The sequence below is a fragment of the Phyllostomus discolor genome, chromosome 2 (assembly GCF_004126475.2).
Source record: "Phyllostomus discolor isolate MPI-MPIP mPhyDis1 chromosome 2, mPhyDis1.pri.v3, whole genome shotgun sequence".
Lineage (NCBI taxonomy): Eukaryota > Metazoa > Chordata > Mammalia > Chiroptera > Phyllostomidae > Phyllostomus > Phyllostomus discolor.
The window spans coordinates 107701301-107715449 of NC_040904.2; the positions used below are offsets into that span (position 1 = coordinate 107701301).

The 14149-nt window shown below is 50.5% G+C and overlaps 1 protein-coding gene across 6 annotated transcripts in view; it reads right to left on the reverse strand.

Moving 5' to 3' along the window:
* IQSEC1 (IQ motif and Sec7 domain ArfGEF 1) overlaps positions 1–12531 on the reverse strand; it is a 447285-nt gene extending 434754 nt beyond the window's left edge. For 3 of the 6 annotated variants that reach the window (XM_036018307.1, XM_036018309.1, XM_036018308.1), the window contains exon 1: positions 11934–12529. In XM_036018307.1, the coding sequence (XP_035874200.1) occupies positions 11934–12199 (266 nt within the window). In that variant the 5' untranslated portion in view covers positions 12200–12529. Of the gene's footprint in view, positions 1–11933 lie in introns of all 6 variants that reach the window. The other 3 variants (XR_004901410.1, XM_036018303.1, XM_036018305.1) reach the window with 2 other exon arrangements.
* Positions 12532–14149: the final 1618 nt, after the last annotated feature.

Consider the following 14149-nt stretch of genomic DNA (forward strand, 5'->3'; position numbering starts at 1 on the left):
GTATGTAAAGCAAAACAGACACAAGTAAAGGAAGAAGCAGATGATTCAACAATAATAACTGGAGACATCAATACCCCACTTTCAATGGACGGCACAGCTAGACAGAGTATCAACAAGAAAACTGAGGATGTGAACAACACTGTAAATCAAGCAGACCTGACAGGCACCTACAGGGCACTTCACTCAGCAACAGCACATTCTTCCCTAGTGCACTTGGATCACATCTTAGACCTTAAAATGAGGCTCAGTACATTTAAAAGGACTGTAATCATACAAAGTGTTTTCTCTGAATACAATGGACTAAAATGTAAAGGGTCCTCCAAAAATGTCTAGACAACAGTTCTCATGGGAATGTGTGAGGCTTACGCTTGCCCGAACTCCACCTTTCCCTGCCACCCCTGCCTCTCTGTGCCTGTTTCCCCATCTGTACACTGGGGATGATAACTGTACTTGCCTCACGGAGTTGCAGCAAGTGTTTACAACAAACTAGTCATTTGTCAGTTATTATCGCTCGTTACTGATGAAGGGCAGTCAAGACAATCCCTCACGTTTCATTCTCTGGGTGAGGAGACATTCGTTCTTACAGTGGGATAAGACTTTCAAAACACCTTTGCTCTAACTATTTACTCAGTCCTCACTGCCACCCTGCAGGGTCACCTGCTCAGTGGCGGTAAGACTCCAGGACAACGGCACCAACTGAGTCCTTAGACCACTGCCTGGCTCACAACAGATGCCAGAGAGGGAGCAAGTCAACCGGTAGGTGGGAAATGAATGGGGTGGTCAGAGCTACCGTGGACACCCCTTTCAGTGTCTGCCATGATGAGATAACTGCTTGAGCTAAAGCTGACCCTGGACATCCCTTTCAGACAGAGGATTTTTACACACCTCAAAGTTTGAGAACTACTGAACTGGGTGAAAGGAAAGCCTCAAAGGAGTCTGGACAGAAGTGTGAGCAGGTAATGGGCTGGGGGAGGAGGGCAGGATATTCCAGATGCCTCTGCTTTATTGTGGGGAGTCCTCCATTCTAGTTTGAACAACATTAAATTGCCACAACTCTCATACACGTGAAGAGGCTGTAATTAAAGTTTAAAGAGATCATGGCAGCACATTACAAGGGTTGATTAAAAATCAGCTGCATCAGATGTGCAGATGGATGAATGGTAGATACCAGGTATATGCTGAAACCCAAGTCAGAATCTAAATCTTATGGCTTTTCTCTATCATCAAATTTCTTCTCAACCTAGAAGGAGGGCATAGTGGTAGAAGTTAGTAAAAATGAGGTGTACTCTGCATACATGTAAAGGATTTAATCCTCACAACACCTCTATGAGGAAAGTGATGTTTTATAGGTGAGAAAACTGAGACACAGAGAGGCTAACTGACCAGAGGAGACAGAGCAGGTACGTGGTGGAGGGAGCATCCTGGCCCCACAGTGCTCGTCCTGACCATTGCTGCTGACCACATACTGCAGACATGTGTGCCCTGACCATCTAGAACCCCCAGCCATCATGGGGGAAGTGGGCATCCCTGCTTGGGCTGCCCCTCCAGAAGGGTGAGTAAGTGGGAGGAGCCAGAGGCAGGGTCCAGGGATGTCAGACGGCCCCCACCCACTCTCCAGCCTACAACACTGCCAGTGACAAAGACCAGCAGCACTCTTCCACACAGAGCCTTTCCTCTGCTTGAGCATGCTCTCTCCTTCCCCTCTGGACAGGCAGTGGCTGGGGGGAAAGATCAAATGGGGCCCTGTTCCTTTTACCTAGAACCCATTTGCTCCAGCCTGCTTCCACCAGAACTCTTGGAGCCAAGGTCCCAGCATCACCCAAGTCACAGCATCTCCTGCAACCTTCTACTTGCTTGTCCCCACGTCTCAGGAACCAGGTGTCCTGTTCACAGCTGTTCACAAGTGTCATCACAGCCCTCTTCTGCACAATACCCCACAGGGACTCCTGTCTCCCAAAGACCCTCTGGGCCTCCACGGCCCTGCTTATGCTGTCCACAGCCACCCCTGGGTCCCCTCCCCCTCCTCTCCCACACTGTTCCCTCATTCACTCTGCTCCACACGCACTGGTCTGCTTGCTGTGTCTCAACCATACCAGGCACACACCCTACTCATGGCAGCCCCAAAACAGAGATCCAGTCATCCCTGTCCCCCTGTTAGAGACAATAAGGCTGAGGCTCAGGGAGGTTCATTTCACAGGCCAAGGAGAGGAAGAAGGGCCGAGTTACCAGGCCAGGAACCCAGCCAGAGTCTTAGCCCTGGGCTGACCACACAGGCCAACCACCTGTTTGCATCCAACTTCAGGCTATCTAGGGACCCCTGGATCCCATCCCTGAACCTCATCCACATACATGCATGCCCCTAGAGGTCGGACACTGAGCAACAAGGCCATCCGGGAAGAGAGTGGGGTCTATCCAGCACCTTGTCCCAGCCCTGCCATGTCAGACATTTCATAGGCAGGTTACAAAGGACTGGATCCACCAGACCTGCAATCCAGCACCCCCCACGGCAACTCCATCTTCTACCCTTGGTCAGCCCTGCTCACTGAGGTTCAGATGAGGAGGGCAAGATCCAGATGTCTTGATTCTCTGCAAGTTCTAACAATCTTCATGCAAGGGTGCATGCAGAGCAAACAGGCCATTCAACCAACAAGCGGGAACAAAGCCATAGATGGGCACGAATGCTAGTCCTCCCGAACAATCAGAATTTCCAATGTGTCCTACTGAATGAACACATGTAGAAGGTCCCTGGGTTGTTTCATCCACAGCTTTCTAGGTGGCTCACATGTTTGAAGTGGGGAAATGGGGCAACTCAAAGTGGGATGCCTGGTACTGGGATGCCAGGAGCTTGAGGCTGTACGGAGTCCCTTCCCCTCCCCGCACATGCACTCCTACTGCACGTGACCACCTCATTTGCCAAAAAGGGACTCAGGTACCTGGCAGTAAAAATAACTTCTCCAACATGACCCAGGGGGTGAGAAGCCAAATATGATACTCACAAGGAAAAACCATAGCTTGCTTGAGGATCACGGTGGGGTCACGGTACTAAAGTTAATTCTGGTTCCTGAGCCAAAAGTCTGGGTGAGCTGATCAAACCACATCCAAAATGGTTCCTAATGTTTCACAAAACATTTTAAACATCTCTGAAGCAGCAGAGTGTGGCAGTGAACAGCATGGGCTATGTAGGCACATACGTGGGTGCAAATCCTGCCTCTGCCATTAGGTGACTGTGGGCAAATTGCTTAACCTCTCTGAGCCTCAGTTTTCATATCTGCAAAATGGGATGATACCAGTTAGGATGTCAATGGAGACACTGAGGAGAATGTGCTCAGAACATGGCACTGAAGTTGGTTCAACTTATTGTGGTTTGATTATAATCTAACTATTGTAAGTTTTGGTGCAAAAAAAAATTAAAAAACAAAACAAAACAGGATGTCTGTCCTTGTTCCTTTGTGACTCTTGCCCCTCCAAGAAGAAAGACTGAACATTGCACAATCAGGAATCAGACAAAGCACAACTTCAAAGGGGTGAGCCTGTCTTGTGCACCACCCTGTCCCCTAGGCTGAAATATGGGCTCTAAGCAAGCACCCCAGGCTGGTCCATACCTGCCTGGACCTCATCTGGCCCAATCATCTCTACTCACAGGCCTGGCATGACCACAGCAGCACCAGCACCTGCCTATGTCACACACCTAGCTTTCACAGGTGCTGTCTTGCCAGCTTTGATATCATCCTCCTCCTCCTCCTCTTGTTCTTTGAGCCCTGGCTCAAATGTCACCTCCTCCAGGAAGCCTCTGTTGACACCTGAGGGCATCATCCTCTTCCTGCTCTGGGCTGCACCCCACTTGGTCCCACTTCCTATCCTGGCCCAGTTATCTGTCCAACCTTCTATGTACAGGCCTATGTTCCTGTCACGTATTTCCAAGTAGAGGCACTGGGGCCATTGACCTGATCAGGGACAACAATCAGGTGTGCATCTTCCAGGAACAGTGACTACAAGGACATGGGGACAGTGTGTCTGCAGTGCGCAGCCCAGTTCCTTGGACACAAGGGGCACTCCATGAATGTTAGCCTCCCCTCACCCACATTGATGTGGGCCCAAACACCCTCAAGGACAGACAGACATGAAATAATACAAATATTGTAAAACCTTCATTATGTGCATGATGACACACCCCAGAGGGTGTTCCACCATGCAGAGTTCTTTCACCATTTTCATATGTTTGAAAATGCTCGAGACTTCCGGCAAGATGGAGGCATAGGTGGACGCACCGTACCTCTGCGCACAACCAAGATTAGAACAACAACAATTTAGAGGCAGAATAACACCCAGAACTGACAGAGAATTTATCTGAATAGAAGTCGGACAGCCAAGAAGTTGAGGTGGACCCGTTCATCCAGACAGGTAGGAGGGGCGGAGACAAGCAGCCGGGCATGGGTTGCAGCGTGGGTCGAGGCGTGGAGAGCGGAGAGCAATGGGTGCATAAGGCAACCGGAGCGCATAGGGCATCGGGGGCGATCAAGATCACAGCAGGTCAACCCTGTGTGCACGAGCCGTGGCTGGCGGACCCAGTGAGGCGGCAATTGTGGACCGGGACAGAGCTCGAGGCCCAGGACCCCAGAGAAGGGACTGAGGTCCCAGGAGAAAGGAGCTACCGCCATTGTTTCCCCCTGCCCCCACATACAACGTCACAATCTAGCGACTGGGGAGCCCAGTCCCGGTGAACACCTAAGGCTCCGCCCCTCACCGTAACAGGAGTGACCAGACCAAAAAGAGAACGAGAGAGAGAGAGAGAGAGAGAGAGAGAGAGAGAGAGAGGGAGAGAGAGACATGTCTCAAACAGAAAAACAAATCAATGCCCCAGGGCTCATCCTTTTGAGCGACGAAGAGATAGCCAATCTATCAGATGCACAGTTCAAAACACTGGTGATCAGGAAACTCACAGAATTGATTGATTTTGGGCACAAATTACATGAAAAAATTCAGGTTACCATAAAAGAGATGAAGGAAGATGCACAGAGAACCAATAGTGATGGGAAGGAAACTGGGACTCAAAACAATAGAATGGACCAGAAGGAAGAAAAAAAACAACCAAGCAGGAAAGAATGAAGAAATAAGAATTCAAAAAAACGAGGAGAAGCTTAGGAACCTCCACGACATCTTTAAATGTTCCAACATCCGAATTATAGGGGTACCAGAAGGGGAAGAGGAAAAGCAACAGATTGAACATGTATTTGAACAAATAATAAAGGAGAACTTCCCCATTCTGGCATAGGAAATCGACTTCCAGGAAATCCAGGAAACTCAGAGAGCCCCAAAGTAGTTGGACCCAAGAAGAAAAGGCACATCATAATTACATTAGCCAAGGTAAAAATGAAGGAGAGAATCCTAGAAGCAGCAAGAGATAAGGGGACAGTAACCTACAAAGGTGCTCCCATCAGACTGTCAGCTGATTTCTCCAAAGAGACCTTACAGGCAAGAAGGGGCTGGAAAGAAATATTCCAAGTCATGAAAGACAAGGACCTATATCCCAGATTACTCTATCCAGCAAAGCTCTCATTTAGAATGGAAGGGCAGATAAAGTGCTTCTGAGATAAGGTCAAGTTAAAGAAGTTCATCATCACCAAGCCCTTATTTTATGAAATGTTAAAGGGACTTATATAAGAAAAGAAGATAAAGAAAAACCATGTATAGTAAAAGGACAGCAAACTCACAATTATTAACAACCACACCTAAAGCGAAACCAAAAGAAACTAAGCAAACAACTAGAACAGGAACAGAACCACAGAAATGGAGATCACATGGAGGGTTAGCAACAGGGGAGTGGGAGGAGGAGAGAGGGGGAAAAGGTACAGAGAATAAGTAGCATAGATTGTAGGTTGAAAATAGATAGGGGGAGGGTAAGAATAGTATGGGAAATGTAGAAGCTAAAGAACTTATAAGTATGACACATGGACATGAATAAAGGGGGGGATATGGGTGGGAGAGGGTGTACAGGGTGGAGGGGAGTGAAGGGGGGAAATGGGACAACTGTAATAGCATAATCAATAAAATATATTTAAAAAAAAAGAAAATGCTCATTGAAAAACAATCCTCAAAAGTATTCTCAATACCCTAGCTATTTCTGGCCCTGGAGCTGCTATTCACTGTGTCCTAAAAACCAGGCACCCCACAAAATTCATCCACCCGCTCTTCCCAAAAAGAAGGAGCCCTCTCCATTTTACAATAGGAAACTTGGCTTCAGGGAGCCAAGGGTGACACCGGGTCTTATTTCTGAAGTCCACACTGCCGGGAAGTGGCTGAGGCAGCAGGGGACCCTGCAAACACATTGCTGGGGCAGGGCTTAACTGCTCAGGTGTCAGTCATCAGGTGGCGTGGAAGGTCCCCAGAGCAAGGCCAGGGCAGTCAGGGTGGAGGAAGACATTTGAAAAACTCAAGGCTATAACTCTTTACCAATCGAAGCAGAAGCACTGAGCATTTGTAGCAACTGGTCTGCTGGGTCCTACAGAAAGAACAACCCGCAGAGGGGCCAGCATTCAAACTTCAAAGGCTCAGAATTCCTATCAATGTTGTCACTCAGCCAAGCCTAGTTCACAGTTGGGGCAATTTCAGCTATAGCTTGGCCTTCATCCTCACTGGGTAGGGGTGGCAAGTTCAAGACTCACAGAATTTCCAGACCATGAGTGGCCCTGAGCTGCCTCATGGCCTCATCTGCAGCTTCTGCTAGTTTCAAGTAGGTCAGTTCACTTTCCCCCACTCCAGTTCTTCCCATACTCCCAGGTCATCCATATTGCTTTTTTCAGCGGTGCTGTGGCAATTATACAGATAACACCACGACAAGCTCAGACCAGTGCCCTTCCCAAGTCAGGCAAAGCATTGCTTTTTCTTAAAGACAGAAAGCAAGGAACAAAAAACACAATCAGCTGTCAAAACAATTTCTTAAACAAAACAGCTGACACATAGCCACCCAGCTGACAAAAAAAAAAATGCTGATGGCCAAAACTCACAACTCTGGGACTCTTCATTAGATCTAAGTGCTCGGTTCACACTGCCCCCAAGATGGCACAGCCCCCAGATCGCCTCAGGCACCATGGGTTTGAACCCAAAGGTGAGGGCGAAAACACACCATGGAAACAGGAACAGGTCTTGACTTCATTTCACACACAGTACTGCTCCCTGTTTTTCTCAACCTGAGCTAGATAAAGAAGCATTTCATGATTTATTTTGCAGGTTGTAAAATAATAATTTGCCTAGTTTGTCAGATGGCTAGGAGAAATACTCTCATCTTTCTGTGGATTCTACCATCTGCTGGAAAAATAAGAACTGCCCAACCTACTTCCTTGGAGCTGAATACATTTTGTCCAAGCAGGACAAGCCTCCAGGAGCACGCTGCATCTCATTCCTGGCTGAGGGACACCCTCTCGGCCTTGGATACGAGGCTTTATCTTGGCTAGGAGAACAAGATCATTATTTCATGAAAATATGAACATAGTATCTCCTTTGCCTCCCTCACAGAGCAGCCTCTCTTGGCCTGCACACAGTCCTGCTTTTTGCTAAGAAGGGCACAAGGAGACAAGAATGTAAGAGCTCCCATGTCTTCAGACCCTGGACCACAGGTTTAGTACTTCCCAGTTACTGTGAAGAATAACACGCTTTCGAGGGCCAGGACCCTCCGAAGGACAGCTTCTTGCACCATCAGGTCTGGCCAGCCCCTCTCTTCACTGGCGTCCTTGAGCTCTTCACCAAGCTGGTACACAGTCGTCATAGTTAATGTCAACACAGACCCAGGAAGAGAGTTTATTCAGTAAGTCAACAGAGACTGAATACCACTGGAAACCTCTCCCAGAGTGAGTCAGCACCTCAGAACTTCAGAAAATTATCCTCTGAGTGATGTGACAGCAATTGAGGGCCAGAGGGGACGAGAGAGCAAGGGAGGCTGTTCCACAGAGTCCTTCTCTGTGACCTCTGTAGGCCACTATCAACTTCTGTCAGAAACTTCAAAGGATCAAAGTCTAGAAGGGATCATTGGTTCAGTCCTTGCCCTACACACAGCTAACTCCAGTGAAGCCTGGGCCTGGCCTTGGTAACAACATCCCACGTGGCAAGACAAAAGCCATGCACCATGGGAGTCCTCCAATACTAGAGGCTGGGAGTCAGCCAGGACCCTGAGAAGTCGTCTGATCATTTCTCAGCATAGTAGGTAGATTAGTGATTAGGGGCCTGCTGCTCCACCACCTGAGTCTCACTCCTGGTGAGTCTCCCACTAGTCAGGTGGAAGAACTTGAGCAACTCACAGTACTTCTCTGAGCTTCAGTTTCCACATCTGTAAAGTCAGAGTGTTCCTGCCTCACAGGAGTGACGTGACCGTGATGAGCTGATCCATGCAAAAGACTGGAGCAGAGCCCGCACACAGAAGGATATCCTCGGTGCGTGTGGCCGTAACACACTTGCTCTGCTTCCTGGAAGTTTGCTTCTGTATGTTCCTTAACCAGCTGTGCCTGCTGAAGCTCACGCTGACTTTCTACAGAATGTCTTTCTCTACAGTGGTCCTAATCAATCACTCCCTACTGCCTCAACCCATTAACAAGTATCTACTGAGCACCTATCATGTGTCTAAACCCCTAGTGGGAGGGGGGCAGTTTCAGAAACATCATTAGAAGGTAGCCCACTAAACACTGAAAATGAATTCAATAGCCCAATGTGATCAAAGGCACCCTATTTCTTTCCTGTTACCATCCTGTTTTTCCCGAAGCTGAGAAACTCATGATGATATCTTTCAGTAGTGGTTGAAAGAAGACTTTCTGAGAAAGGGTTTAAAGCTTTCTGGGCTTAAACATTCCCACCATGCCCATTAATTTCACCCAAGCAATGCTTGGGTGAGGTGGTACCAAGATGCCTGTTGCCCCAGTGTGAGCCTGTTCAATTGCACCTGTCCATCCTCTAGAAGGACACTCTACCTTTCAGACATGGAGGGGCGTCCTGTCCAGTGGTAGCAGGGAGCAGGGAACCCCTGTTTCAAGCTGGAGCAGTGAGGCTGCTTAGGAAAAGGAAAGCTGGGCCTAGTTTAGCCTGACATGCCCCCTAGGCTCTGACCTATAAGGGCGCCTGTCTGTAGGTAGAAGGGGCTAGGAGAGGGCACTGGCAGTGTCCGATTGGGGGCTGCCTGTCACCTTGGTGGGCTCATGCACAGACTTTCCTGTTTCAATCACAGATGGTCAACCCCAACCCCACCTCAACTTCTGGACAGTAGTTCTTCATGGTGTCACATTCCCCGCTCCCCATCTCCTGCACCAGATCCCCAGAGATATCTCCAGGCTGTTGGGAAGTTCACTCACCTCCTGCCTGTGCTCATTTGGCCCAAAAGAAATGAAAAACTGATTGACAAGGGAAGAATCTGAAATGCATTAAGCACCTGTGTTCCTGTTCCCTCAATACCCATTATCTTCACTTAATCCTTAGAAAAGTATGGGAAGCAGCTATGATCATCCCCATTTTGCGGGCATTTTTACAAACTTGAAGCTAACACAGGTGGTGTAATGATCACCTGCTAGCAAGTGCCAAGCTGGCCATCAGACCCAGTCTGCCTGCCCGTGTCCCTTTCTCCATTCAGAGTTGCATTCTTTTCCTCTCTTCTCTGCTCTTCCTTTCACATCACCACGCACATCACTAACAGCTTTGCAAACGGAAGGCAGTTAATAAAAGCTGGCTGCTCTCAGGGGAGTGGGTTATCCCATGTTCCTTAGGCATAAACTATCTTGCTCCACATATGAGCAGTAGCTATCTCAAATCTGGGTGTGGGAAAGCAGTCCTCAACTCACTACCCTCAGGCTCAGTGACCCAGACCTCACTGGACCCCTGAGAGTCTCCTGTGAAGGAAAAAAATGTGGATGCAAGAAGATGGGATCTCAGATGACCTGGTAATATGCTGGTGATCCAGGGCCTTTGATCTAACAGCACCTGCCTCTCCCAGGAGCTTGTTAGAAATCAAGGCTCTCCAGCCTGCCCCAGACCTATGGCCAGAATCTGCATTCTAGTACAATCCCCAAGTACCTGGTGTACACATTCAAGTTTGATGAGCTCCCCTGACCTACAACTTGGGTTAGGGGCTGTGTTGCCACCGTTTCTCTTAAAGGGGGTGCTATCATGGGTTCTGGCTGTGTCTCAACTAAGTGAAGTCAGGCTGACACAGAGCTGGGGACTTGTGCAACAAACCCTGCCTGTAAGGCCACCGCTGGGATGCAGTACTGTGAGGATTCCCTGCAGCGGGCAGCATTCACTGCCTTTCGGAATCTTCCCATCCCCACACTTGGTCACCATGGGTGACTCTGAAGGGAAAAAAGAACCCATCCCCTCTGACAGTGCTATGAGGCATTGGCCAATAGTTTGTGTCACTGTTTCCTTTGAAACAGGGGCTCTCATTTCTGCCCTGGTGTGTTACCTCCCTTGGCTACTGAAGACTTCACCTAGCAGCCCCAGCTTCTTTTCTCAGTCCTTGCCTGGGGAATAAGGACACAGACCCCTGAAAGTAGCACCAGGTGACCCACAACCACTATGGTAGGGACCCGGAGACAAAAAGGGTCTCAAAGACATCAGAGCCAGGGGCAGAGCACAGGAAGGCAGTAGGGAGTCTATTCTTTCTTTCAGCGACACCATCTAGGAGCTCTCCACAGGCCTCACTCTTCGTCCCAGGAAAAACAGAAAGCAGGAGTTGGGGACAGGGCGCTGCCTGGCACAGAGCCTGGAGACTCTCTCACACCCAGACCCCTCCCTCACATCAGTCTCCTCCAGAGCCCACCAGAGCCCAGGCAGCAGTGTGAGAGGCAGGGACTCTCTATAGCCTGAAAGAGCCTCTCTTGAGGTGGAGGAGACATGGGATCCCAGATGACCTTACCTGGACTCCAGAGGAGCACCTCCCCTACCCCTCACCCACGCAGGATTTTGGGGTCAGGGTTAACTCCTCCCGATCATTTCTACCCACACCCAGGAAACCTTTCCTGAAGCTACAGACCGCCACCTCTCCCCTCTCCAACGCACACAAACTGTTTTTTCTCCTTGGGCTAGGCAGTCCCAAAGACACAGGAACAGAACAGGTACACAGGGCACAGAGCATGCAGGAAACTCACCCCAGCGTCACCCAAAGCCCCCCAACCCCGACCCCCTCCCGGACTTCTGCGGAGAGGGGCCGTGCACTACTCTGGCACTCAAGGGACAGTGAATCGGCAGCCAACCCACGGGCTGCCAGGCTAGGGGGCCTAAGGACTGGCCAGTCCCGCACCGTTCCTGCTTAATCCTAGGTCCGAAATAGCCCCGGGTAATCCCGGGATTGGGCAGGAGGGGTATTAACCCGGAACTGGGAAGGAAGACAGGGAAGTATCCAAAGGGAGGAGGTCTCGGCGTGTCCCGGGCTGAAGGCAGCTCAGAGTCGCTTGGAGTTGGAGGCGGGGAGGGGGGCGGGGGTTGCCGAAACCCAAAAAGTAACCCAGGCCAGTTCAAGAGCTGTTTCTGTGCCCACCGGGGCCACTCTCCACCGGGTCCCAGGTCTCCGGGTCAGGAGTTCTGGCCCCAATACCCAGAGCCCTAGCTCTGCGCCCTAAACAGTCCCCCGCCCCGCCCCTGTGGCGAGGTCGACCCTGCATCTGAGCGCCCTGGATTGCTGAGCCCGAGTCCCGAGCCGTCTGACAGCGGAGAGCCGGGCCAGTAGGAGCGCTGGGAAGCGCCCTAGAGTCCCCTTCCGAGGGAGTCCAGTCCCTGCCTGAAATGGAGCCCCAGGTCAGGGCCGCGACCCTGCGAGAGGGTCCTCGGTTGCGCCTCAGGGTCTCGGAGCCGGCGGGGTGCTGGCCGGAAAAGCACCCTCCCTGCCCGGCTCGGAAAGGAAAGGGGCCCCTCAAGTAGTTCGCGCGCCCCCGACACGCCCGTCGCCCCCGGTCCCTGCTTACTTCTCGCGGAGCCCGCTGACCTCCGAGCTGGCGCCGAGAGGCTGAGCACCGAGGCCCGGGTCAGGGAGGCGGGCGCACGCGGCCAGGTGCCGCCGGTGCCACTCCTGCAGGCCAGCGTTCTCGCGGCTCAGCCGCGCCACTTGGCGCTCCAGCTCCTCGATGCGCCGTCCCCGGCGCGCCAGCAGCTCTTGCTGCGCCGCGACGATCCGGGTCAGCTCCCGCAGGTACTCGGCCGCCTTGCCTGGGGGTTCGGCGGCGCTGGCCATGGTCCCTGCCCGGTGGCCGGCCGCGCCTCAGGCGAGCGGGAGGCGGGGCGGCGTCGGAGGCGGCGGTGGGGCGGCCATGGCTGCGCGGCGGGTACAGTCCCTCGGCGCAGCGCGGAGCTCAGCACGGGGCTGGCACGGCTCCTCCTCGGCTCCCACCTCCGCCGGTGCCCACCCCCGGCGTCTCCGCACCTCCAGCACCGCGCGTAGCGGCGCTCCGCTGCCCCACGGACGCGCCGGGGCTGGGAGAGCAAGAAGCTGTGGCCACCGGGGGCAGGCGAGGAGTTTGCAAAGTGCCGGCTGCGAGGCAGAGCGGGAGTCTGGAGCGGCCGGAGCGGGAGGAGGTGGGAGGCAGGAAGGGAGGGAGAGTCGGAGGGAGGGCGCCGCCTGCCGGCCCTGCATCCCCCGACCTGCTCTGGGCTCGCCGGGAGCTGTTATCTCATCACCACCACTCCTAGCCACTCTGATAAATAAATTTAATAAAAAAAGAAATTCGGCAAAAATATATCCTCACAATAATATCAGCCTTGCGTGTGCATAGAAAAATGACTAATAAATTCGTGAGGACTTGGATATTTTTAATTGACCTAAGTCTACCCAAATGAAGGTATGTTTTGTAGATTCATACACATGACAACTGTATTCTAGACTGGCCTTTATACATTCTAAGCAGATGGTAGCCCTAAAGCCTCCAAGAGGTCCAGGTGAACCAGTTGCTAAGGCCCCGGCATCGACCTTCCAAAATTTACACCCTGGATTCTGGGAACTGATCAGCTTGTAGGACAAGGACCCCAGCTACCTCCACACTGGCATTGAGGCCTTTGGCATTTTATTTTGTCTCTAAGCTTCAGTTTCCTCAGCAATATATTTTCTATTTCTTAACTTTTAAAACATCTTTATAATTTTCATACTCAAATGTCTTTGGTACTAAACTTTATTTTTTTGCCTTCTTGACTTGCAAAGTTAGGTATTCCATTGTTTCTTGTTTTATAGCAAATTCATTTTAAGGCTATAAATTTACCTCTGGGTGAAGCTCTAGGTACACCTCATAAGTTTCTAAAGCTTTGTAATGTACATTTTCATGATAGCTTTTCTTTGTTAAGGCTGGCATTACACTGGCTCGGATGATACATGGTATACCATACCCATATTTATTGACATTCCTGCCCCCCACCCCCACCAGGAGAGGATAAGCCCTACATGCTGAGACCTCAGACCTGACAGGGGCCCTAAACCCTTATTGACTGTCCCCTGGGCAGCACCTATGGGGAGCGAGAGAATGGTAACGGGACCATTTGGTGGTGTCCTCAAATTCACTAAGAACTCTTTCATCAGGATGAGATTAAACCAACATCATGCTAAACAAAAACTCTTAACATTTAACTCTAAACTTCTCCCTCATCACTAAGCCAATAATAGTGCTCTAGAAATTAATATTATTTTTATAAATCCTGTAATTATCTTGTGAGGGCAAAATTACATTACGTCTTATTTGTGTGTATATGTATAAAGGTGTTTATCAGTTCAGTTTATAAATTTAAAGTATGCCAACATCTTTGCAACCCTATACTAATATTTCCTCATTATATAAATATACCAGGAGCCTCCCAAAAAGGGATGTAGTAAAGGCTTCTTTCAATTTTGGGGGGACACCTGAACCTGAAGTCACAAGTGGGCTCTCTGCCAATGTTTGGGAGTGAAGGAAATTCAGTTCTTAATCCTGGCCCATGTCAGTGAGGATGGTGGGGAGAGGAGCTGACTGAATGAAGAGAAGGAACAGCAGATCCTCCCCTCCTGGGGGGGATTTGCCTATCCCTCACCTCCATCACAGACTCCGCTCCAGCAGTTCCAGGTTGAAGCTGACCTCACATTTCCATCTCCTTTCTTTCTGAGACTTGCCACATCTCCAAGCAGCAGACAAAGAGCTCAGTTGATGGCAGGTCTATGTGAGTA